The sequence below is a fragment of the Empidonax traillii genome, unplaced genomic scaffold (assembly GCF_003031625.1).
Source record: "Empidonax traillii isolate 1590-97213 ecotype Southwest subspecies unplaced genomic scaffold, ASM303162v1 scaffold214:size757588, whole genome shotgun sequence".
Lineage (NCBI taxonomy): Eukaryota > Metazoa > Chordata > Aves > Passeriformes > Tyrannidae > Empidonax > Empidonax traillii.
In genome coordinates, this window is record NW_020955407.1 from 407,787 (window position 1) to 433,950 (window position 26,164).

At 36.0% G+C, this 26,164-nt stretch overlaps 1 protein-coding gene across 1 annotated transcript in view; it reads left to right on the forward strand.

The window, feature by feature from the left end:
- Positions 1–26,164, forward strand: part of LOC114059280 (protein eyes shut homolog) — a gene marked incomplete at its 3' end in the record, with an annotated part of 607,760 nt that overhangs the window by 288,460 nt on the left and 293,136 nt on the right. The window contains exons 22-25 of the mRNA XM_027887535.1: positions 10,316–10,575; positions 19,770–19,866; positions 21,682–21,789; positions 22,299–22,444. Of these exons, the coding sequence (XP_027743336.1) occupies positions 10,316–10,575; positions 19,770–19,866; positions 21,682–21,789; positions 22,299–22,444 (611 nt within the window). The remainder of the gene's footprint in view (positions 1–10,315; positions 10,576–19,769; positions 19,867–21,681; positions 21,790–22,298; positions 22,445–26,164) is intronic.

Sequence of the window (26,164 nt, forward strand, 5' to 3'; positions counted from 1 at the left end):
CACTGTAAGAGTTTTATTAACTGTAGCTCTCAGAAAATATCAGAGTAATACAAAGTGAGAGAAGGCACTGAGCTATTTTCCATATCAGCTAGGCCCTTTACACTGCAATCTAGCACAGTGGAAGAGATTTCCAAGGAGAAAGGTACCAGTTTCCATAGGTGCAGTAATAAACCCAGTACCACCACAGTTGGTGACCAGCATTAAATTAAGAGAGAGGAACACAAGCAAACAGGCAGCTAGGGAGATGGAAGTCTTTTATGCAGAATCTTTGAAGGATGGTGAGTCATCCAGATAGCAAATTTATTCAACATCTGAGACTAACAGATTAACTTTATGTAACTCTTGGAGGCCACATGACAACTGATTCCCTCTGATTCTTGAAAGAATGAAATAATACTTCTTTTTTTCTCTACTGAAGTGAATCAGTACTATCCAAGAAACTGGAGGCAGATTATTTACTTACTGTTCATTGTCAAATTCATACGGTCTGCTGTCACAACTTAAGGGTTTTCTCCTTGACAAGTCTTGAAGAAGTGTTGCTTGCCTGTTAAAAAGGATACAAATTGTGTATTTACTGTCAGATTGTTTGGTGAAGTCTTGAGTTACCTTGTACTGTAGTACTGATTATTGTTCCAGTGAGGGATGAAGGACATATAGGCAAGGAATGCAACTCTTGATGTTAGAGACAAGAGATGGCAAGATAAAAAGGAACATATATGCTTTCCCTTTGCATTTTGTCAGGACCGAAAGGAAGTTTAAAGAGGGTTTAGTTAATGGAGGATGCTACTCAAAAGAACAGCTTCACGTACCAAAATGCAGAGACATTCTATATGGAGGTCTGCAATAATTCAAGAAATTAATGATGCTACTCAGAAAATCACTTTACATACTAAACACAAATGTAGACATATTGTTCTTACTCTTCCTTCTGTGTTGTGTGTTAACTTGCTAATCTGCGTTCCAAAATTTTCTCATGACTCTGATAGCCTTTCCATATAACTTCAGCAGTTTGGGAGAGAGCATTTTTAAATATTTTTATGCTTTGTTTTACAAATCTTGAACATAGTGAGTAGTTTTTCCTAGTACCCTAGATAATAACCAAAACAGGAAAGCAAAAGCAAAAAAATACCTCCAAAACACAGGAGTAGCTGTTTTTGTATTTTTAAATTAATTTCTGCTGCATCTAAAATAGGAATTTCAGTACACAAGACTGATGGCAAGAAACTTTAACAATTGTTTTCTATGTGGTCATGGTATATGAACAAGACTGTTGATACCAAACCATATTGTGTTTTCTGGTCCCAAACCATATGGCCTGAGTGATCTTGCCATAGGACAGTAATAATGTTCAATTTTACTTACGTTGTTGTCTTCCCTAATTAAAAGTATTCCAAGTATTCAGTATTTATGCTTTTAAAGCACAAAATCCTTCTAATAAGACATTTTTACTGGTGATTTTTAATCATTTGAGTGTTTACCAGCTGAAACAGAAAACAGTGTAATTTCATCTGGCTTTGTAAGACTGGATAATTTGCTGCGTTATCCTTCTTGAAATAAATAAGAAAATAGTTTGATTGGAAAAGGGACTGAGTGTGTACCTCATCTCTTTGGTTCAGTAGTCTGAAAGTTGCATCCAGCCTGGCATAAGACGTATCTTGTATTCTGATTCAGGAAAATGGAAAAACAAAACCAGCTGCATTAAAAAAATTGGAAACTGGAAACTGAGAGTTGAAATACCCTTTGTAGGATGTAAAATTCTGTTTCCTAAAACAGAAATGTGTGCACTGCAGCTGAAGCAGAGCTTAAAAGTAAAAGCTGAAATATAGCTTGCTGTATCATTGAGCGGAATGTTACCTTGTGATTGTGTGAACTCATTGCTTCCAACAGAGGATTAAGGAAGAAATGTATGGAAAACAAACAAATGGGGGGTTTAATTTTTTTTTAATTCATCTATCCCATTACTGAAGACACAGAATATTAGGAATAAATTTTAGTTACTCTTACCAAAAGGAAGAATATGAGCAGAGGAGTATGGGAGGAAAATATACAGAATAAAGAAAATATATCGTAAAACTGAGGAAAAAGAACACTTAATAAAAGGCTGAAGCAATTAAACTGAGAGGGAATGAAAACTACAAAAACCCTCTTAAGTTTTCCTATTTGCATCACACATGCAACAGGCACACCTAGACACTATTATAGTATCAGAAACTTAATCTTTTTCTCTTTCTTCACAGTAATGTACCTCCCAAATATTTTTTCTCTAGTTTGGGGTCAATATTCACTTACATTTTCAACTTTAAGAACAAACCAAGAAGGCTCACCATATTATATTTGTAGATTTTATTTATTTGTATTGTACTTCATGTTTTCAATGTAAAAGGGTTAATCCTTCTGATTTCTCATTCAGAAATGTATTATAAATCATTGTATTCCTACATGTATTTTGCATTCCATGATGCAAACTTCTCAGACACTTAAAATGATTAGGCACATGATAAAGAGTTCATCTGTGCATGCCTGTCATTACCTGGTACCATTCCCCAAGTACTTTATCTGTGTTTTCTTAGCCACCACTTTGGATTAACTTTAAGACTGCAGATGGTGTATGTACTTCCCATAAACTGGTATCTACAGCTCAGTTAAATTAAAAAATGGTAGGTGTATGTATCACAAAGGTAATAATTTTGTTTTTCCTAATTTCAGCTCCCCATCATTATTCTAACAGCCAACAAAAGCAAATGGACTTTCTTTCATAATTTAATTCATAAATTGATATTCACTTATCAATTTACTCTGTGATACACAGATTGCTCTTTGTTCACTTACTGATTAATCCTTTGGATTAGGGGTGAGAGGGGAAGAAGAGATATTTCTTCCTGTGTGGCCACTATCTTGCCCTACACAGTTTGGAAACTTATTTATCATTTGATCATGGCAGAAACAAGTGTATTGAGGCATCAAAACCACTGGATAATGGATGAACTTCTTAGCTATCTCTTCGTTTGTTTAATCTTTTTATGCCCTGAACTTCATGACTGAAATTGTTGCCTAAAATTTGGTTCTTAAAGAAGTTTATGGAGGCAGGCATTCTTTCACTATAGCGCATTGGATGCACTGGGAATCAGTTTGCCAAAGAGCATATTAAGGTATCTTAGCTAAAGCTTATATATTCGCATTACATGATTATTCATTTTTGTTTCTCACAATCCTGTTACATATTCATGGTATTTCCCAACACTAACTAGCACATGTACATACCCTTATAAGGTCTCTGAGGGGCTTTACCAAGGATCTCTGGTGGTCATTTCTGTTTGGAGCCCTCAAAGTTCTAAGTGACCACTTTATGAACTCTTCTAGGACAATGAAACTGATTATACAACAAACCTCCATTGCTTGCTTGGCTGCTTCTGTAACTTTATTTATTTATTTATTTTTTATTTACTTTGCTTGGCTGGTTTCTTTAAATTGTTTAGTTTAGCTATGCAGTAATTTTCTATGGTATATTTTGTTGCAAATACTACTAGTTCTGTTACATCTCTAAACCCAAATATCAAAATCAAACCAAGCTGTTGTTTATTTCACTGCTAATAAAATGTCCTATTGACAGATTGACAGCCCAAGGAACTGAATTTCCTTATTGACTAGCCAAAGCTGCAGTAGTTTAATAGCCCTTTCTTGCTCCAAATTGAGCAGATGGGAGGATAGTTCAGTCTCTGTGTTCAGATCAACAAATCAATTTACAAAATTTAGTGATGACTCTTATAGTAATTGTAACAATGAAGGATGATATTGTAATCCTTACATCGTTTAGGTTGGATAGGACCTATATGTCCATCAAGCCACAGAATCACAGAATCATAGAATATGCTGAGTTGGAAGCGACATACAAGGATCATACAAGTCCAACCTTTAGCCCTGCACAGGACCATCCCCAAGAATGAGCCTGTAGTTTCTGATATGCTTCTTCTTGCCCTTCTTCAACAATGTTCACCAACTTCCAGTCAGTTGGAATCTCACCACAATGAACTGTAATAATGATGGATGTTGTAGTATTCTCAAAAGCAAAGTTGAAAGGCTTATACCTGACCTCCTGACATGCCACATTAATGGACTTTATCAACACTAGAGTGAAATATATATATTTTTCATTAAGAGTTAATTAAAATTTTAATTTTAACTTAAGAGTTATAGCTTAATAACTTAGGAGTTTCTCAGGCAACAAGACATGCCATTCTTAAAAAAAAATTATAGTCCCCTACACTGGGATACTGCAGCACTTTCACAGTGCCCAGCACTCCATACAACAGTCAGGCAGAGCTTCGGGATTGTTTGTACACCTGCACTGAACTGTTTGATACATTTCAGGAGCTTGAAGTAGAAAGCACTGGTGTGAAAAAGATTTTCCTGTTATTCATGTTAACCAAAAGTTTTCTGGCATATCTAGAAAAGGGCAAGGAGTAAGCAAGTTTATAAAACAGCATCTTTATTTCAGGAGTTAATTGTTCCTGCCTTCTTTAACTACAGCAATAAAAGAAATAGGAATTTTAATCTTTGCCATTATCCTTTATGACTTTGCCTCAATCTTTTAAAAATTCTACCCCATTGCTATTATTCATAAAGATTATTATATGTGTTCCAATTAAAGAGCATGAAAGAGAGTGGAATAAAACCTAACACAACTTTTGTGATGCAGAATAGATTTAGCAACCAGTTTCGTCTTCAGTTTTGGGCACTTCCCTATCACTGCCCACTTCTCTCTTTCTGTAGCCTGTTTGTTGCCCCTGGACTTCCCAACAGAAAGGACTATTGTTTGACAACAGGCATGGAACAGAGGTGTCACCCCTTCCTAGAGGGGCTATTCCAAGAGCTGAAGCTGGAGCCGGGTATGCATGTCACTAGGCCTTAGAACAGGGGTTAAACACAGAGTGACTCAGGGTTAAACTCAGGGTGAGCTGTCGGGTCAGTATGCAGCTGGGGGCCTTATACAAACAGTGGCAAAAGTCATAGAATCCCAGAATCATAGAATGGTTTCTCTTGGAAGGGACCATTAAAAAAATCACCTAATCCAACACACCTGCCATGGGGCAGGGAGATCTTTCACTTTATCAAGTTGCTCAAAACACTGCTCAACTTGACTTTGGAACACTTCCAGGAATGGGGTATCCAAAGCTTCTCAGGCCAGCTTGGTCCAGAGTCTTACCACCCTCATTATAAAAAATGTTTTTCTTATGTCCAACCTGAATCTACACTCTCAGTTTAAAATTCTTCCCTTGTCCTGCCACCACAGACCCCAGTAAAAAGTCTCTCCATCTTTTGTGTAAGCTCCCTTTCATTATTGAAAAGCCCATTTAAGTCCCTTCAGAGCCTTCTCTTCTCTAGGTTGAACAACACCAACTCTCTCAGCCTATGGGCATTTTTGTGACCATCCTCTGAACTTGCTTGTACAGGTCCATGTCTTTCTTATACTGGGGACCCCAGAGTGCAATACTCTAAGAAGGTCTCACAAGAGCATTGTAGAGGGGTAAAATCACCTCCCTCGATCTTGCTACTTTTTAAGCAGCCCAGGATGCAGTTGGCATTCTGGGCTCCAAGCCCACATTTCTGGCTCATGTCCAATTTTCTATACACCAGTATGCCCAACTTCTTTTCCATAGGGCTTCCCTCAATCCATTCAATCACCCAGTTTATATTGATGCTGGTGATTGTGCTGACCCAGATGTAGGACCCTGTAGATGACCTTGTTGAATTTCATGAGGTTGTCATGGACTCACTTCTCTAGCATGTCAAGGTCCCTCTGAATGGCACCCTTTCCCTTCAGTAAATCAGTTGAACCACTCAGCTTGGAATCATCTGCAAATTTGCTGTATGCTCTCGATCCCACTGTCTATGCCAGCTGAAGAAGATACTAAGTAGTATTGGTCCCCATATATACCCCTGAGGGACACCACTTGTTCTGTGTTTGGGCATTTGAGCCCTTGAGACTAAATCTTTGAACACAGATATCCAGACAATTCCTTATTCATCTAGAGTCTAGTCATCAAGCCTTTGTCTTTCTAATTTAGCAGCAAGAATATTGTGTGGAACTATGTCAAAGGCGTTATAGAAGTCAAGGCATATAGATGATATTCATAGCTCTTCCCTTGTTCACTGATGGAGTCACTCCACTGTAGAGGGCCTCTGGGTTAGTCAGGCATGATTCGCCCTCAGTAAAGCCACGTTGTCTGTCTCTAATTGCCTCTCTGTCTTCTGTACGTTTTGAAATACCTTGCAAGTGGATCTGTTCTATGGTCTTGCCTACACAGAGGTGAGGCTGACTGGTCAGTAACTCCCAGAGTTCGTCTTTTTACCCTTTTTTAAAATATGCATTACTCTTTCCTTTTTCCAATCAATGGGGACTTTGCCTGTTTGCTATCATCTTTCAGCTGTGATGGAGACTGGCTTAAAAGCTACATTTGCCAATTCATTCAGGCATCTCACTGAGTCCCATGGACTTTGGTATGTTCACATTCCTCAGGTGATATCAAACCTGACCTTCTCCTAGAATTGGAAGGACTTAATTCCTCCAGACCCTGACATGAGATTCAAAGATGTGTGAAGAGAAATTAACTTTGAAAATTGAGGCCAGAAAAATTGTTGAGTACCTCAGTCTGCTCTGTGTAGGTTGTCACTGTCTTATTTATTTCAGAGGTATATTTTCTTTAGTCTTACTTTTGTAGCCAGCATATCTGTAAAATCCTTCTTATTATTCTTTCCATCTCTTGACAAATTCAGCCTCAAATATGCGTTAACTTTCCTAATCCCATCCCTACATTTCCAGACAGCATCCTATATTATTCCCAGGATAAATGTCCCTTGTTCTTTGCTTGTACCTTTTCTTCTTACATTTCAGTTTACCCAGGAGGTACTTACTAAGCCATGCTGGTCTCCTGCTTTCTTTTCCTGATTTCTTACATGGGGAAATCAAGAGCTACTGCACTCTAAAACAAACGACCTTAAAGGGCTGCTAGCTTTGTTTAGATCCCTTATCCCCAAAGGCAGTTTCCTAAGGGATCTCATCTGCTACTGGGTCTAAAGTCTAATCTAATCTGCCATTCAACTGAAAGTTTCCTCTCCTGAAATTCAAGGTCCTGACTACTCATCTGGTGGCCCATATCCCTCAAGACTGTTAATTCCACCAGGGCATAAGCACTTGATTGCATAAGTAGGATTGCATAAGCATTGCAGCCCAGGCTGCCACCAATAACGACCTCTCTGATTAGTTAATCTATGTCATATTTGATTGGTTGCAGATGGAAACTTATGGGAATAAAGTAGGAAATGAGTTTTTGAAGTGATAGTAAAGGGCAGCTTAGATGAATTTAGAGGAGAGGAGGAGAGACACAGGTGAAAATATAAGGAGACCATCCAGGAGTGACATATGACATCAGAGATCTAATAGCATCAGATGTAGGCTCATAACTGCTTTTGCAGGTAGAGTCTGGCAGAACATGTTTGTGAAACAAAGAACACATTAAGATTTCCAGGTATAAAAGAAAAAATATATATATTTGTAGGAGGAAAAAAAGAGATAGAAAAATGAGTATTTGAAGCCTCTGTGGTAACTTGAAGTGTATGTTCTTGGAGCTTTGTGTTTGTGTTCTAAATTCCAACCTGTTCAGGTATTGAAAGCAAGCTCTCATTTCACTACTTCAAATGGTCAAATAGCCTGTAGCTTACAAGGAAAAAACTCGTCACTGTGCACTGTGGTTTCTGAGGCTGTTAGTTGATTTGATTGAAAGAACTAGGCAATGTAAATTCTTTTGTAGAATGGACTGTTGTTCCATATATTGTATGTCCATCAGGCTGACCTAAATGTCACTGAATGTCTTACTGTTTCTCATCAAGAACCTGTGAAATAAGGAGATAGGTGAATGATGTGCATGCTGTACCTCAGGATTCAGTTAGGATACCTCTTTCTTTGACTGAACTAAGGAAAATGCAGTTCTGCTGCATCTTAAATTTTTTTTTTCTGCAAAAACAGCTGTATGTTATCTGAAAATTTTTTTATGAAATACGGAGAGCTGGAAAGACTGGTTTCTTCTAAATTTCTAGTGTAAGATGTCTGAAAGCAAAAAGAATGCCTCCTTCTGGAATTTCTGGTGTATTCTGTAGTTCTGTTCTGGTGTATTCATCTGCATTACTGCTTTTGTCAAGCCTTGGCATTTTTCCAGAGCTTCTAGCTGAGCTAGGTTGGAATGAGCTCACCAATATGATTTTCTAATTGATAGACAGCCACTTGAGAACTCTGAAGATTCAAAGTAGACTGCTTTTCTGCTTGGCATGCTTAAAAAAATTGGTTTTGGCTCAGGGAAGCTCTTCCCAGTGTCTGTAAATAATTGATGGAAGGGAGTGAAAAAAGGTGGAGGCAGACTCTTCTCGGGGGTATCCAATGACAGGACAAGACGTAGTGGATAAAGCTAAAATATGTGAAATATTTTAAGATAAGATAGTGTTCTCTTTTAAGGTGAGGGTGGTTAGGTGGTGAAACGTACCCACAGTGCTTGTGGAGTCTCCATCTTTGGAGATACTCAAAACCAGATTGAACAGAGACATGAGAAAACTCTATTTGAACCTTTTTTGGGCAGGAGAGTCTAGATGAACCTCAGAAATTTTTATCCAAAATCAACCATTCAGGAAATCCTAAGATTCTTTCCTCTTATTTAATTCCTTAAAACTTTTAACATAGAATATATGGCAGGTGATAGTTATACATTTCTCTGGAATGTGAGGAGTAAAAAAGGGAGTTTTCAAGCAGGTAAGAACCAAATAATTTAATATTTAACTGATCATGTAGAGATAGAAGAACTTTAATATTAGTTTTCTGGATGTCATTCATGATTACAGGTTGCAATTTTCAACTATGACTCTAATGTTTAAACAGGTAGTAAAATACAAAACTACGAATATAATTTATACTGTCTATTTTCATTACCCTCTCCTTTTGTTTGTAACTGTAGAGAAAGCTCTTAAATTTATGGGGAGCTGTATGGAAAGTCAACAGTACTTATGGAAGCTGATCTATATGTATTGAAGAAGTTCTACGTGTTTCATAGTTAAAGCACTATATGTGACTTATATTGTTAAAATGAATAGTTTACTGAAAAGAGCCATGCATGATTTGGTTTTGTAATATCAATGGGAATATTTGGATTTGGTTATTGAAAAAAATATTTTTGTTTGTAAAACAACAGAAAGAAGTACAGCATTGACTATTTTATCTTTATATGGTCTCTTAAAAGCATATATTAGCTTTTCTCTTTTCTTTTTCCCCTGAAAATCCTAGAAGTCATCTTGGTTTTTCTGACAAAGTGAAAAAAAAAAAAAAAAAAAGTGGTCATTTTGAAAAAGACTCTTTGGGTTTTTACCTTTTGATCAGCTAATTTCTAAGAATACCAGCCATAGTAACTTAATTAATAATCTGCTTTTAATAATCCTAGCACCTCCTTACCTTTTTTAAATAGCAGTTCTCATTAAGACAAGATTTTGTCTCTATTTCTTAAAACTGGGCCTCAGGATAGACACTTCCATGTATTTTTTTCACTTCTAATGATGTCACCAGCAACTTTTTTGATGCTACAGAAATGAGTACGAAAAGCTTCCTACCAATTTTCTGTGTTAATTCTGTCCTAGGCTAACATCTTTCATCAACCTTGATTCTACCCAATTTATATTCTATCAGCTTTTGTCTTCTCTGACCTAGTCCAGCTCCCTTTAATCAGCGGATAGTCTCTTTTCCCTCTAAATAGGTACTACTGTCAACAGCATGACTTATAGTCCTCTTGTACCCGTCTCAGGTATGGTATTCTATAGATACTCGTTAGAATTTGGTAAGCTGCCTGGTGCATTTTATCCCAAACACTGAAGTACCTACTAGTTTCACACATATTAAAAGATGTCCTTATAGTCCTCAAGTTTAAGGAAATTCACAATTCATGTTTGATAATTTGTGCTTTTGCTACAACTTAAAGAAGATCCAGAGATGATTCTGTCAGTATCTGCTAAACCAGATGATTCTCCAAGTGATACTGTGACCTAGAATAAATCTTTTTGTTTTGCTCAAATAAATGGTGGGAGAAGAAGCTGAATATAACTTATTCATAGCACAATCTGATACAACTGCCAGGAAAAGAAAAGCTATGCACAGAAAAATATAATTGATTTTATTTCTAGTTTTGTTTATTATTTAAATAGAAATAGTTGGAACTGATTAGCCTAAGTTTTTGATTTTCATTCTGCCGCCACGTCAACATTTTTTTTTTTCCCCCCCATCCAGATGCACATGTACAACAGGGTGGACGGGACCAGACTGCAATGAAGATATAAATGAATGTGAATCTGAACCATGCTTGAATGGAGCCACCTGTTATGAGTCTGTGAAGCCGGGGCAGTTTGTGTGCATTTGTCCTCCATTTTATACTGGCGATTTCTGCCACCAGCGCTTCAGTCCTTGCGAGCTGCCTTACAATCCATGTATAAACAATTCAACCTGTTTGGCACAAGCGGATGGAAATCCAATGTGCATTTGCAAAACAGGTAAAGATTGGCATAGTTAACATCTTCCGTTGTCTGTTGTGATGCAGAAAAGTTGCAAATATTATTGAATTTATTGTTCTCTTCAGTTTAAGCAGCAAAGTGTACTTTTCAAAGCAGGTAAACCCATCAAGAATTACAGCAGGTCTATCGGTTGTGTTAAAAGACTGGTAAGATAGCTGTCAGTTTGCCTATTATTGATTTCTTATATTACAATACTTACTAAATTTATGATGGTTTAGATTCAGGACTCAGAATTACTATTTCTGAGTCAATTGTTACAACCGCATAGAGACAGAGATAGACATACACCTGGCCAGCAGAGCTGACAAACTAAATTGAAAAAACAATTGACAGGCAAAAGTAGACAAAACATGTGCAAATTGTTAAAAATACAAAAGCTGGAGGAAGTTGGAAATGGTTTCTTTTCCTGCTGAGCTGTCAGGAAGGCCTGGCACATCATTTGCCTAATGGATACAGTGGATTGCTCTCTGTATGCATAACAAGCGAAAACACAACAGTTGCTGACAGCTTTTCTGGACCATTGCTTAAAAGACACAATCTCTCCACTGATATTCAAGAACTGCTAAGATAGAATGGAGTAACAGTCTAACTGTGCCAAACAGCACTGTGATTCTGTGTAGGAATTGTAGAGCACATGAACTAATTAAAACTGCAGTTAAAATTTAGAAAACTTAAGTAGGAGGAGTACAATTCAGAATTTAGGCAGAATTTTGAAGTCATCATTTTTATTCCTGCACAGGTAGGGGTGTCGGGTACTGAGGATACCATATGCGTTAATTGCAGTGTTACATGTCGTTTACTGAGCTACAAAGATATGGACATAATACGTAGGAATCAGGAGTATGTAATACCTTGGGGTTTTATACTATTAAGGTAAAGGCCACCACAAGCTGCTGAGTTAAAAAAAAGAAGTCACTGGGGAGGTATGCAAGTTGCTTATTGAAGCAGCTTTAAGAAAACCTGCTTTTTAGAAACAACTTTTAACACCAGGTATTGATTTTTGAAACCTTTTACAGAAATGATCTGTAGAGGGACATGTAGTTCAAGTCTTTTCTTAACGTTCCTCAGAAAAGTCATCTTTTCCAAACATTTTTGTGCAGTTGCTGAAGAATCAAAAAATCTTGCAGTCAAAATTCTTGGGGAGCTTTGATGGAATCTTCAAGAATCTTGAAGCTTGCAGCTAGGAATATTCAGGGAGGTAGCAGGGGAGTTATGTGAATCAGTTACATGCATTGCTAACAAATCTTGGAAAGTGGAAAATTCAGCATTGGAATGGGATTAAAGGCATAATTCATGAAAGGATTTAATCATTCATGCTAGGAAAAATACAAACATTTATTCAGGACTCTTAGCAAAAAAAGAAAGATACTAAAATAAAGAATTTGAATTGAAAGGAGTTTGAGGAAACCTAATTCTTCACTTGCCTTCTTTTCTATTATTCATCTATATTTGTCTGCCATGGGCCTCCCTTCTTCTGCTGATGAACTTGTCAGGATTATAGATCTGGTACAAAGGACAATCACATTGACATAGCTAGATTACTCCAAGACACCTGATTTAGTAGCAAATGGTATGTGGATTAAACAATTTGCCAGTAGTTAACAGTTCAGTCATTAGAAAGTATGAAACTGGTTTAGCAGGATTCACAAAATGTAGCCATGCTTACCAAATTCTAACGAGTATCTATAGAATACCATACCTGAGACGGGTACAAGAGGACTATAAGTCATGCTGTTGACAGTAGTACCTATTTAGAGGGAAAAGAGACTATCCGCTGATTAAAGGGAGCTGGACTAGGTCAGAGAAGACAAAAGCTGATAGAATATAAATTGGCTAGAATCAAGGTTGATGAAAGATGTTAGCCTAGGACAGAATTAACACAGAAAATTGGTAGGAAGATAATGAAGTCATGATTAGTTGTAGTATAAAATAAAAAAGTGCATCTTTGTTCTTTTATGTATGTTAGGGAACTACAGTTGTCTGTTCTTACTTTAAAGACTTGTAGAATTCAATAAATAGCATTAATGTAAAACTTCCTCTTGAGCTGTCTGCCCTAGATATAGATATCTCCTGCAAGGAGATAGATGATTTGTGTAACAAACTGGGCTCTCATACAGTGATAGACCATGACTTGAAGTTAAATTGTCCACACAAGCAAGTTAAACAGTTTAAAATATTATGATCTCTACAATTTTAGAGTGTTATGTTGATGGTTGCAAGAATGTTGTAGGGGAGGCCATTATTGCAAAAGTTTAAGAATCACTTCAGTAGAGCAAGTGTCTGAAGATGTGTACAGAAAACATCTCTTCTTATGAGCTGGGCCAGTAACAGACAAGAGAGAGTTTGATCAAGGCATGGGGGTTTGAGCTGTTGTGCATATAGCCAGCGATGAATCTTCTTAAATGCTACATACTGAATGCAAACAACAGAGAGAGGGAATGGAAAACTTAAGGCAAATAGTGGAATCTTGCTGCTTAATTTATCAACATGCTTTTCTGTTCTTAAGGATTTCCATTATTGGAATTATTAAAAGAGATGGAACTTTAGTGTAACAGAAGAGCAAGGTAGCAAATGTGAGCAGAACTATAGAATTTAAATAATATTGAAATATTTGTAGTTGAGCCTGGGCAACTATTCATAAATTCCCCAAAAAGTCCACATGCAAAAGATCCAAACATATATGTATATAAGTGAATTAGACTGTAAATAGAGTATGGGCATTAGACCATGCTGTTCTAGATAATGTAAAGAACAAAAGTGTTAGTATTGTAAAGACAACACAAAGGAAAGACGGGGCAGTTTGGCAAAAATCGTTCAGCATTCTGAGAACAATTTTGTTCCAAACCAAGCAAAATTACTGAAAAAGATGTATTCAGAATGAGGAAAAACTGTTAGAGGATGTGCAACTACACAGTGCAAGATCAGCTCTCTGGCTAGGACTGTTGAAAAACAAGCTTAATTCATGATGAAATGGGAGATAAAAGGTAACAATTTTCACAAAGTGTGAAACCTGGAGAATTACAAGCACATAAATATTAGAGAAAATAACAAGATAAAGAAATAATTTGCAACCATAAACTATGGGCCAGAAAATATCTAGTGTTTTCTAATAAAAGACCTTTATAACAGCGATTTATTCTTCTATAAGAATTGGGTAGATATATCTAGGAACTAAAACAAGGCAAGATTAGTAGCAACAGCAGATACAGTTGTCGCCGACACAAAAACAGAAAAGGGCAAGGTTGTTGAACTACAACAATTCTTAGAATTCCTGTTTCTTAAAAGGTAGAAATGAATCTCTCTCTAAAATTAGATGTAGATCTTCCTTCATTAGTCCAAGTAATATGGATAGAATAAGCTCACTATCTTTATGCAGCCTCTTTATTACAATGGAAGCAATTTCTGTTTACATGTTAGGTTGAGATGGAAAATTATCAGGAAACAGTATGCATTATACATTGCATACATATAGAGAGAGTGTTTGTACCAAAGCTTTATGGACTCTTTTCAAAAATATGGATTATTTGGTCAGCCTCTGTGTTAACTCAATAACATTTTAATGAATTATGATACTCAGAAGGGAAATTAGATCAAAGAAATAATGTATGTATTTTTGAAACAAATACACTAGAAATATCTGGATTAATTTGACCAGATGTAGATGTCCACAGTATTACATTAAGGAGCTGTTATTTTCTGAGGTTACTCATTTTGCTCAAATGCAGCTTATTCATTTCGCTCAAACATACAAAGTCAAATGGCTAATGCTATAGAATTATTTATGTCACTCTGCTGACTATTTAGGCAGCTTAGGACAACTCTACCAGACAGTAGACAGGCTGAATTTTTTACCAGGTACATGTTGCTGGACTATTATTGCGTAGGGATTTTTTTTTTTTTTTTAATCTATATAGTTCAGGGAAGCACAGTTTTAGAGAGATGTAAAAAGAACAGAGAGCAGCAACTTATGTCATTACAGCACATAAGTACTCAAAAGCTTTGTCATCTTATTTGTGCTTATTGCAGCTTTAAAGATATAAAGCTAGAAGATGAGAACTTGAAAAAAACTAGTTTATGCAAAAGGAATTACAAGGGTCTCAACCTTACAACCACCAATTTTAGGATGTAGGGAAATGATGTGTCATGTCCCAGGAAAATTTGTTAAAGATACCTAGGAAGAGCACTGTGTTATATCTAAGGAGAAACAGTCTGTACTGGCAATAGCCATAATATTTTTTCTTTATCCTCCAAGTACTCCCTCTAAAAGCAATACTCTCCCTCTTGATGCTTCAAGGTAATTTCTGGAGTCCTTGTTTTTAAAAAGTTCTTTCCTGGACTTTTTAACCTCTTCTCAGACTACTGTTAATACCTCTGTCCCATGATACCTTGGTTTTTTTATGCCCTTTGTTCTAGCATGCAGGGACTATTTTTATCTGATCTGTAGCATGTTAGAGCTAGAAGACTGAACCAAGGAAAATATCTTTCAGTCCATGTCTGAAACAAGGCTAAGTGAAAATCATCATAATGCACAAACTGTTTAATACCAACCAGAAATAATAAGTGGATACTGAAGAACAGAAGTTATGCAAATTGCAGATTACAATTGTCACATTCCTGAGCCCTTCAGTGCTGGTTTGTATTTCAGACACACATACATAATTCGCAGATGGAAATAGCCTTTTTACAGAGCCTAATATTTTACACACTTTTGATTTTGATATATGTACCTACCTTGGTTGTGCTGAATAACCCAAGTACCTGAACTAATGCTTATGGGATGGCTGTGATATTTCTGCTGCTTGCAAACATTGCTTCATAAATGGTTCATGGTAAGGAGACAAATATAAATATAATCCATTATACTGTGTTATTGAATAAAATAGTAGAGAACTTACGGTGAAAGAAACCTTTTAGGATCCTGTTAGTCCTCTGTGTTACCTGCAGAGGTCAATTTTGCAGTATTTCTCTGCAATGGAATAAAGAGATGAAAATGATCATAAGTATGACAGCAGATATTTAGCTTCTATACTCTTCACATTCTTTCACTTCACAGCTCTCAGAAATCTCATAGACAGAGTTGAGACATGTAGGATTAATTTCCTATATTCTAGAGAAACAGAAGGAGTGTCCCATCTTAAGTAACAGCATTCAAGATATTTCTAGACCTGATCTCATTAAAGTCACTTCCATGTCAACTGAATTATTAGAAATATATAGAAATAAGTGTAGATTTTCTAACATAAAGTACTGTAATGATTCTCAATTGTTTTTCATCTCTGTTATTTCTGAAAGTCTGGAAAATGTTGTCTGTTACTACAAAAAGTGTTAACATTTCTGAGGTGTGTTTCACTTCCTCAAAAATGTCAATACATTTTCAAAAAAGAAAAAAAAAAGTGTTTCAAACTGTATTCCTTTGATTTTTTTTTTTTAAACAATATAGATGCCAGTAAGGTCTGTGAGATTCTGTTTGCACCTTCAGTTGTTCTAATGTGACAGGAAAAATACAGCAAAATATGTTTAGCAAGTAAAAGACATTATACAGCAGCAAACCTGTTATCAAGATTGTTACCAAACAAGTGATATTTTCTTTTAGAAGGCAGACTATGCAGCAGTGGGCAAGATGTGGGAAAATTCTTTTAACTTGAGGACGATAGTTTTTTGATCTTGTGTCGTGTGCCAGCTATTGCTTTCTTATTTTTCCACATCAGAGACTAATATGTGCTAACAGATGGCTTAGTTTTGAGAACAAGGACTGTGCTTTAGGGCAGAGGATGATAAGAGAAGTACATTGTGACTTGACCACATATTTGAGATACTCTTTAGTAGAAGAGATTTACCAGAAGATCCAGAGCCATGTCCACATATGTCCAGAGAAATAATTAGCATGTATTCAGGAAGTGTAATAAATATGTAATAGAAATGTGATGTGTGTTAGTTTCAGGAATATAACCTGCTCTGTTTGGTTACTGGGTGTACCAGCTTTGTGGAGTTATCCCCTTGCACCCAGCACACTGTCAATAATGACAGCTTTCTAACCTAGCAAGATGGTTGGACAGTTTATTTCCCAGTCTTCAGTGACAGGATGGCCAGTAGTGTGCCAATTTACAAAACAGTTATATACAGTAATATATTTGATGTTAAATATTTTAAGGCAAGTTCCCCCTCATCATGCCTGCTGTAAGCTTACTTTACAGCTTACCTTTACAGTTTACCTTTTCAAGGTATCGATATGTTGCTATGGGCTGTAAAAATGTGTCCTGCTGCGTTCAAAAACTGTGTTTAGATAGTGTATTGTGTATTCACTTCCATAGTATTTACTTCAAAAAGACAACAAACCATCCATAACCGGTGGGGACAGCAGGCAAAACAAAATAAGCAATACCTCCATTTTGCATCTTATGCATTTTAATCTGATAATTGCAGTACATTTTTTGACATAACTTGCTTAAATATTCTATAGCATCACAAAAAGTAAGAAGTTATTTTGTGTAAGTTCTGTGTTTGTTTGGTTTTTTTCAAGTTTTACTTTGTTAGCTTCACAACCCTTTTGTGATTACCTTTATAAAACTAAAACTATCTATGTATCTGTGAGTTATTCATAGTGTTACATTGCTTTGTTTTCTCTTTAAATGTACTAATTTCAGTGAAGCTGCATTTTCCCTACCCATTGACATAGCCTTCCACTCTGTAATGAAACTTAGTTTCAGAAACGTCAAACATTACAAATAAATGAGAAATCACAGATGCTGAAGCTGACTACAAGTAGTTCTTCTGTAGATTCTGTCTCTCACTATGGCCTCCAATTTCCTAATTAAACCAGAGTTAGAGAAACATGTTACCATCCTTTCTGCTCTTACTCAGTGTCACTGGAGTGGTGTGTATCAAAAGAACAGCTGCTGATTATTTTGTGTGTGTGTCAGTGACCAGGTCTAGTACTGAACTTGGTTGGAGTGCCAGTTTACAGCTCTTTTACTTTTCTTTTTCCTTAAACTACAGGCAGATAGAGATGAAGGTTCAAATTGCAGCATGAAGATGCATATTACACATGCTACAGATAAGAAAAATGTTTATATTGTTTACTTTGGTTCAGACCCATTTGCAAAGAATAAACTAGAACATTCAAAATACAACAAGGTTGCGTGTGCTGAGGGAGCTACTTCGAAGCAGTACACTGGGACAGATAATTTTTTCCTTATTATGGTAATTCTTTTACAGTTGTTTCTTTGTTTGTTTGTGGGTTTTTTCTGTGAAATATCATACAAATAGTAAATAAATGAGGGTATCCATTCATTTCCTGAAGCATGACATTTCTGAAAAAAATAATAAGATCATAACAGTATAAGTGACTATAATTGAAGGGTTAGTTTGAGATGTGTTCCAGGCTTTATTTTTTCATCTTTGTAGCAGACACTGCTATGAAAACTTCAGCAAATATTAAGAACTCATTTCAGTCAGGTCTAGCCCAGGAAGCTGTTAAACAGAAATAATCTTGATAAGAAGAAAATACCAACTTCTTTGATGAGGGCTCATGTTTAGAACATATATTGGAGTGCCAAGAGAGATTTCTTTCTACAGTTTTCCCTACAACTCTGACCAAGACATTTATTTTTCCAGAAATGGTTTCTCTAGATAAAAATAAGCCATACTATTCTAACTGTGGTCTTTCATGATATCCCCACTTTCATTAACTACTTTGAAAACTAAAAATACATTATAGAACAATAAAAACAATTACTATCCTTATTTCAGTATCTAAAAAAGTATAGGCAACAATTTTTGCTTGTCGTTTTAACAAAAAATCCAGTCAAACCTTCATCATGTTTATAGTAATATATACTGAATTTCAGTGGCTGTTTTTATAGTTGTCTCAATTTAATTTTTTAACCCAAGTGATGTTGAAAAAGGCTTTGGTGAATACCATAAATATTCTTTAGTCAACCTGCAATCAGGAGTTGTGTATTCTCATTACAATGCAAATAGTTTGCTCATTATGTAGTGGTTTCAATATCACATCAATTGTAAACATATATACTTAATTTGTGCCAAATCCAACTAAGTAGCTGTAGTTTAGCCAGAGTGTGTATAGAATTTTAACACAAACATGTATTTAGCAGAACATTCATTTATGTAGAAGTTTTAAGATGTAGTATGCTAAGAGCAGAAACAGTGTTCATGTATCACCAAAAAATGACCTATTTCTTTTTAACGTATATTCTGGAACATTTACATAGGTAAATGTAATGTATTATGAAAGTAATGTACTGTGCAGATAAGATCTTAAATCACATTTTTTCTTCATTTAAATATTAAAACCATTTGATTTTTTTTTTCTCAGCTACTGACTGCTTTGAATAAATGTGGTCTCTCTAACTTCCACTATGCTCTGTAATATATTAATTCTTGAATTAGCTTTTAGCTTCTGATTTTTTTCTGCACTCCCCAAGAAAGCCTTTTCAGTCTTTTAGAAGGGGTTATATTTCCCCAGCATATTTAAACAGATGCTCCTACCGAATCTGTTCTCTCTGGTTCATTAAAGTATGTTAAGACTTTATATACTGTCTGGAAATTATTTTGTTGAAGCTAAGGACCAAAAAGAATTGGAAAAAGTTTTCGTAGGATTGTTTCCTTCCACTTATTGCCATCATCTTTGAGTCAGGGAGCAGTGACTGCTCCAGGAGCAAAGGTAAGACAGGAGTCCTCACCTGCCAGGGCAGAGATCTTGCTCTATGACAGTATATGAATATGGTGAGCAGGGCAGGCCCAGTGGCTGTATCCAGGATGAGCATAGTATGCCAGAAAACCAGTCAAGGCTACAGAGAATGGGACAGATCCAAGATCAAGCCAGAAAAGCTAGTCTGAAGACCAAAGTCAGCATCCAAATAAGCAGCTACATGGCTAGGTGTGAACACGGCTGCAACACCAGTCAGTCAGAGACCCAGGGCAAAGAGCCTCAGCTTGAATGCTCCACAAGAAGAGGTAGTCACTGCTGATGCTTCCCTCAACTCTTTCTTGAATGGCTTCAAGTGCAGCTTAGGTTTCTCAGGCCTGACACTTGCACTGTCTACGTTGTTCCTGGGCTCAGACAGCCAAACCTTCAAGAGAAGCTGTGACCCTTATATTTACATCATGTAGTGGAGTTCATTCATTCACAGTTAATGTAATCTGTGTTTCAGGATTTGAGGGTATTTACTGTGAAGTTAACAGTGATGAGTGTATCTCCAATCCATGCCAAAATGAAGGTCTCTGCGTGGATGGAATCAACCACTACAGGTAAGGAAAAATTATTTGAATGACAGATATACAATATGATAGATAGGTGTTTATCATCTAGCTATTGCTTTGCCTGCTCAATGTTTGCTGACCTTTCATGTGTTTGATAGCTACATTACAGTCTAAATCTTCTAGTGAGCAAAAAGTCATACATGTACACTGTACATGTGAACCCAAGAATCTATTGTAGGACTAATTAAAATCTTAAGAATCTAATAAAAATCCAGCAAACATTTGTTGTTAGTCCTGTTACAATAATGCAAATATTATGAGTTGCAATTAATAGAAAATCTTCATCAACAATTTAGTTGTAGTTATTATGTAAGAAATATTGCAATTATGTAGCTCTTGTATCATTTGTTATGATTACTCTCACAATGTCTATCTGGATCTTGTGATCAGTGATTTTGGTTTTCTTCAAAGAGAGCTGGCAGTATTACTGCAAGTCAGTGGCATCTGAAAGTCTTTTTCAGGAGAAGTGTGCTTTTTACAGTGGGGGTTTTCCAATCTTCAGTCTCAGGTGTGCTTGGAGCCTTTTTTTGTATATTTTCGTATCACAATTTACTTCCTTTGCACTCTTTATCAGTTTCCCCAGCTCACCCAGAATCACAGAATGATTTGGGTTGGAAGGAACCTTTAAGATCATCTAGTTCCAAACACCTTGCCACTGGAAGGTACACCTTTCACTAAACTAGGTTGTTCAAAGCTTCACCAGCCTGGCCTTGAACACTGCCAGGAATGGGACATCCACAACTTTTCTGGCCAACATGTTCCAGTGCCTCATCACCCTCACACCAAAGAACTTCCTCCTAATAGCTAATCTAAACCTACTCTCTTTTAGTTTGAATCCATTCCCCCTTGACCTGTCACTACATGCTCTTGTAAAAAGTCCCTCTCCTTCTTCCTTGTATGTTCTCTTCAGGTACTAGAAGACCAAAATTAGGTCACCCCTAAGTCTTCTCTTTTCCAGGCTGAACAACCACAATGCTCAGAGTTTCCTCATAGGAGAGCTGCTTCATTCCTCTAACCATTCTTGATGGTCTTCTCTGGACTCACTCCAACAGGTTGATACCCTTTCTGTGCTGGGGACCCCAGAGCAGGATTCAGCACTCGAAACGGGGTTTCACCAGACTGGAGTAGAAGGGCAGAATCACCTACTTTGACCTTTGATGTAAAATTGACTTTCTGGGCTGCAAGCACATATTGCCAGCTCATGTCCAGTCTCTCATCCTCCAGGACCCCCAAGTCCTTGTCATCAGGGCTACTCTTGATCTGTTCATCCCTCAGCCCATACTGATACCAGCGGTTGCCCCAACCCAGGTACATCACCTTGCACTTGGTCTTATTAAACCTCACAACATTCCCATAAGCCCAGTTCTGGAGGATGGCATCCTATCCTTCAGGTGTGGGGCACAAAAGCCTATTATTTTTCATGCCATGATCATCCCAGTGTCTCACACCCTCACCATAGGTGCTATTTGCAGACCTGAAGCTATAGCACAGGAGGCATCAGTTACTTGACTCCAGGGCAGATGTCAAAACAAGTGAAAACCAAGGCAAGTTCTACGTAAGACGTTACACAGTGAATTTAGTACAAAACCTGCGGCCTTCAGCTAGTAATGAAAAAAAAGTCTTATTTACTGTTCTGCAGTCACTGTACTTCTGAAGCTTGCTAAAGTACAGTCCTTTTTAATGACCAGAAAAAAGCAAACATGATTTTGGTACCACATAATTCATACCCCTCAATGTCTGATGTGTTTTTCTGGACTCTTTAGAATGAACTAAAAAGTAATGTACTGACATCCTTCTTGTTAGGTGCTCCTGCCAGCACGGCTTTACTGGGACCCTGTGTGAAGTGGAGATTAATGAATGCTTATCAAGACCCTGCAAAAACAATGGAACTTGCCTGGATCTTGTTAACAGGTTAGTGACTATGAAATGAAATGTGATTACCTGATTTTATTATGTTAATTCTGCTTACTACCTTGAGATTTGGGTGGAACCTTAAGCATATAAGAAGGATTTGGTGTTTAAGTGAAGCAGGCAAATGCTACTGACTCAGTTTTCTGTCCATATGTGACCTGAAAGAAAACTAGAAGGGAAAAGTTCTCTTACTTTTTTTTATTGTTATTTTTATTATTATTTTATTTATTTGGAAAAAGACTGAAATAGAAGATAATTGATCTTCAATTAGATTGCTTCATCTCTTTTTTCAGCTTCCAATAATGATTTTTTCTAATTTAAAGTTTAACAAAGAGTAAATCACTCTGCTTGCTTCAGAAAGATGGAAATAAGAAAAGTCTCTTCATTATTTAATATGGATGAGGATTAGGGACACCAACTTGATATCAGGAGATGCATAAAGCTTCAAAATATTGGAATACATCACATTGTTTCTCCTGTTGACTTACATGATTTTCCCTTTTCTGAAGATTCATCTGTAACTGTGCACCTGGATACTATGGGTCTTTGTGTGAGATGGATGTAAATGAGTGTGAAACTTTACCTTGTTTGCATGGAGGAAGCTGCATCAACAGGCTTGGAGGTTACTTGTGTTTCTGTCTACCTGGATTCACAGGTATGGCCCACTCTCTATCACAATCAAGAGGCTTACTTCACATGTTTACATGGTTTCAATGTTATAGCGAAGGCCTCAACTAAATCAAGGAGAAGTAAACAGGATCATTTTCTTATTGGACGATAAATTAATATTAACTCAAATAGAACTTTGATACAATTCTTGTGAAGTATCTCAAGCTTATTTATACCAAGACTTGAGTTATAATTTCTCTAGTCACCCATACATTCAGCTAAAACCTATTAGAAGAGTTAGTGTATAATACAAAGAAAATCACTTTTTTTTTTTAATTCAGACAAGAAGAGAACTATTACCATAGATAGCGAGTAAATTTTGCAAACACAATAAAAGGCTACTTCATCATTTGAATTTACACAGAATCACAGCAACACCTTGACTTTCCTGACCTGTTGGACCTAAACAGTTATCTTTAGTATTAATCTTTGTTTTTTAAAAGGATAATGACAAAATAATTGATGGGTGGAGATGTAGTAAAATTTCCTTAAAATGATGTTGACTCTTATTTAAATGCTTTGTGTACTTGCAGAACTAGTTCATACCTAGTGTTTTGAAAGATTCAGCTTAAGCAACCTGAAAACATATGGAATAATATGACTACAGAAATGTTTACAGTTGTTGCCTCAAGTTGTATCATTTCTGAATTCTTTCTGCATAAAATATTGTTTCCTACCCATTCCAGTCCCGGACGAATAACATATAATTTACAAGATTAGAAAGGATGCAATTTTTTATCCACTGAACTGAGAGGAATGTAATTCTCCAAAGAACAAAGGACAAGTACAGTTTTGGGAATACATATATAGCTGTATATTCTTTTTCCATTCACCATAAACTTTAGTCCACATATCACTTGTGCACTGTTCTTTAAAGTTATTATTGACATTTCAGAGAAAAATCAAAAAAATCTATATAATTTTCTTGCCTAAAACTTTTAAATCCTCCCCCTCCTGCCCCTGTAGTATTTTCTTTAGATGGCCTGTGTTCTGAATGGTACTTCTTGGGTGTCACAGAAACTTCTGTTCACTAGATGGTGATGCTGCAGATGTAATTTCTAACTAATAGATGTTAAAACAGTTGTCTTAACCTTTATGTACATGTTTCTGTAAGAATTCCCTGTTATATTCATAAAAAATGAGACACCTGCACTTGAGGCACTTAGGAGACTTTAATTTGAAAAGGAACAAGCAATCTGCAGCTGTGCTTTCCTTTTGATTGTTCATTATTGACTAAGCAGTTTGACTTTAGTTCTTTTTCCTAATACATTCAACCAACTAGGATAGAATATTGGGAGGAGGTTTTGTGATTTTTTTTTTTCTCAATTAGCTATAATAGTTGTTTACTATTACAAATACTTATTTTTTTGGTACAAATTCTGTTAGTATATTTACAAGAATATTTGTTTATTATTTGGTGTTCGTTTGTTACTAACAAGGTAGTGTGATATCAAGGTGTCTATCAAGCATTGAAGCATTACTCAAAAATTAGTGATAGGTTGCCCATCACTTAATTATAACCAGTGACCTTTTTTTTTTCCCCTCCTTAAAGTGACACTGTTTGGACAGCCACTATGCAATGTACCAGCTAGATGGAGTCCAGAATAATTCATGCAATAAAAAGTATAACAGTTGAACTAAAGTTTTAAAATTATATTGCAGTGTTAGGAGGCCCAGAAGGGAGTGAAAGTAATTTCACTTCAAAGTGAGGTCTTTTCAGAGCAAGACATTGCTTTTCTGGATTATGAAGCAAAAAGCACATGTCAAGTGTATGATTCCCTGGCAAACATACAGAATTTTAAATTACCTCTCTGATAATTTGAGGTTTTAAGAACTGTTTGTGGAAAGTACAGTTCAAATTGCTAATAGATGATTTTACATATTCAATTTAACAATTCTTTTTATACTACCCCCACTACATAAAAGATAATTGTACTGTTTCAGGGTACCAAGCTGTGAAATTATAACTAGTGAAAGAAAATACTACATAACTGCAAAATATCAATATTTACAGTACTGAATTTATAACAGTTTAACAAGAGGAATTAATTTAAAACTTTGAAAGATAGGTGTAATTCCATTTTAATCTTCAGTGATTTCACCATTTTACAAACAACTTTTCTTTCACAGACCAGACACCTTTAAAGATATGTGACAGTGTGAATTGTTTTCAATGATCAGTTGAATTAAAAAAAAAAAATGTACACTGAAAACCTTAATCATCAACTGTTAAAATATTACAGACTTATGAAGCTGAATGGAAACAAATTACAATACATTAAATTTTTTAGATCAAAATATGTTCATTTCATATTTCAATTAATTTATAGAAATTATTGTAAAATTATTAATATTCATCAGATATTTGGGGTTTTTTTTCTGGTTATTATATAATTTACTGTCTTGGAGAAGTTCCACTGATCTCTGCTCTATTACCTCTGACATTCTGGCATTCAATGTATCGCTTATTCTCCATAAGTTTATGTTATTTTGGATTTATTTTACATTGTTTATAATTTTATTTAATTTTAAATATATGCCTAACAAAAACACATTAAAATAATTTATTAAATATTAAAATGTAGCATTTTCTCCACACTGCTTAGGTAAAATCTACTGCTTTGCAGCTTGCGTAGACCCTTATAAAAAGGTGATCACAGTTCAGATGACATTCCCACAGGTGTATTCCTTCTGGCAGAATTCAACTGGCAGCCCCAATGGTCTTCTTGAGCCTTAGACATCACTGTGGGTAAAGTGCTCATCCCAGATACTTTGGAAAATAAAACTTGTGTGGTCTGGGAATGCAAGAAACTGATTTTTTTACAAAAATGAGACGTGACTTAATAAAAGAGTGCTCTATTAGAAAGAGAAGAAAAATAACAAAATAATAACACCAAATAATCAACTAAACATTTTTAAAAGTACACAGTTTTTTTCCTCTGGTTTGTTTTGTTTTGTTTTTTTTCTAAAATACCTTCTAGTTCTTACTGCATCCCCTCTCCTTCAGTAGCCTAGTGTGGATGTTTAGTTGTCTTCAATCATACTGGCTAGAAAGGCCACATCACAGATGCAGCTGACCCAGTGACATGAACTTTCCATCCCCATCTTAGTGCCTCTCAGTTTTGTAATTGGTTTTGCCTGGCCAGTTTTGCCCCATGAAACGATACTGGTTAGTTCTGCTAGGTATTCCTCATGACACAAGACCTAATGATTCAATTTCTATCAGCTGCTGCTGTTACTTTGCCTTTATTTGCCCTTTAGCAACTGTATATATACAGTATACACCCTTATTGCCCAAAATGATCTTTGTAAACAGACATATGTTGTTCTTTCAGATCTATAACTTCAACATACTAAAGCTGCAAACTGTCTTCTTACATATTTTGAGCACTCTCTTCCAAGTACACAAAAACGTCATATAGTTTCTAGGTAAGCAGGTAGCTGCAAAATTCTCTGCACTCTAATTCTCCAGTCTGATCATTCTTGTTCCATAGCTCCCATTTTTACATGAGGAAAGTCAGGCCTGGTTTATAGAACTAAATGAAAAAAATCACTGACTGAACTTCCTAAGTAGAATAGCTCTTTGCTCAAGATCACATTTGTTACTGCTTATTATTGTACACTGGTGGTATCCAGGTGTTGGACATAAAAACATAAAATGGCAGATGCCTTCTGAGTCACTGAATCTAAAACCTATTTTGTCTAA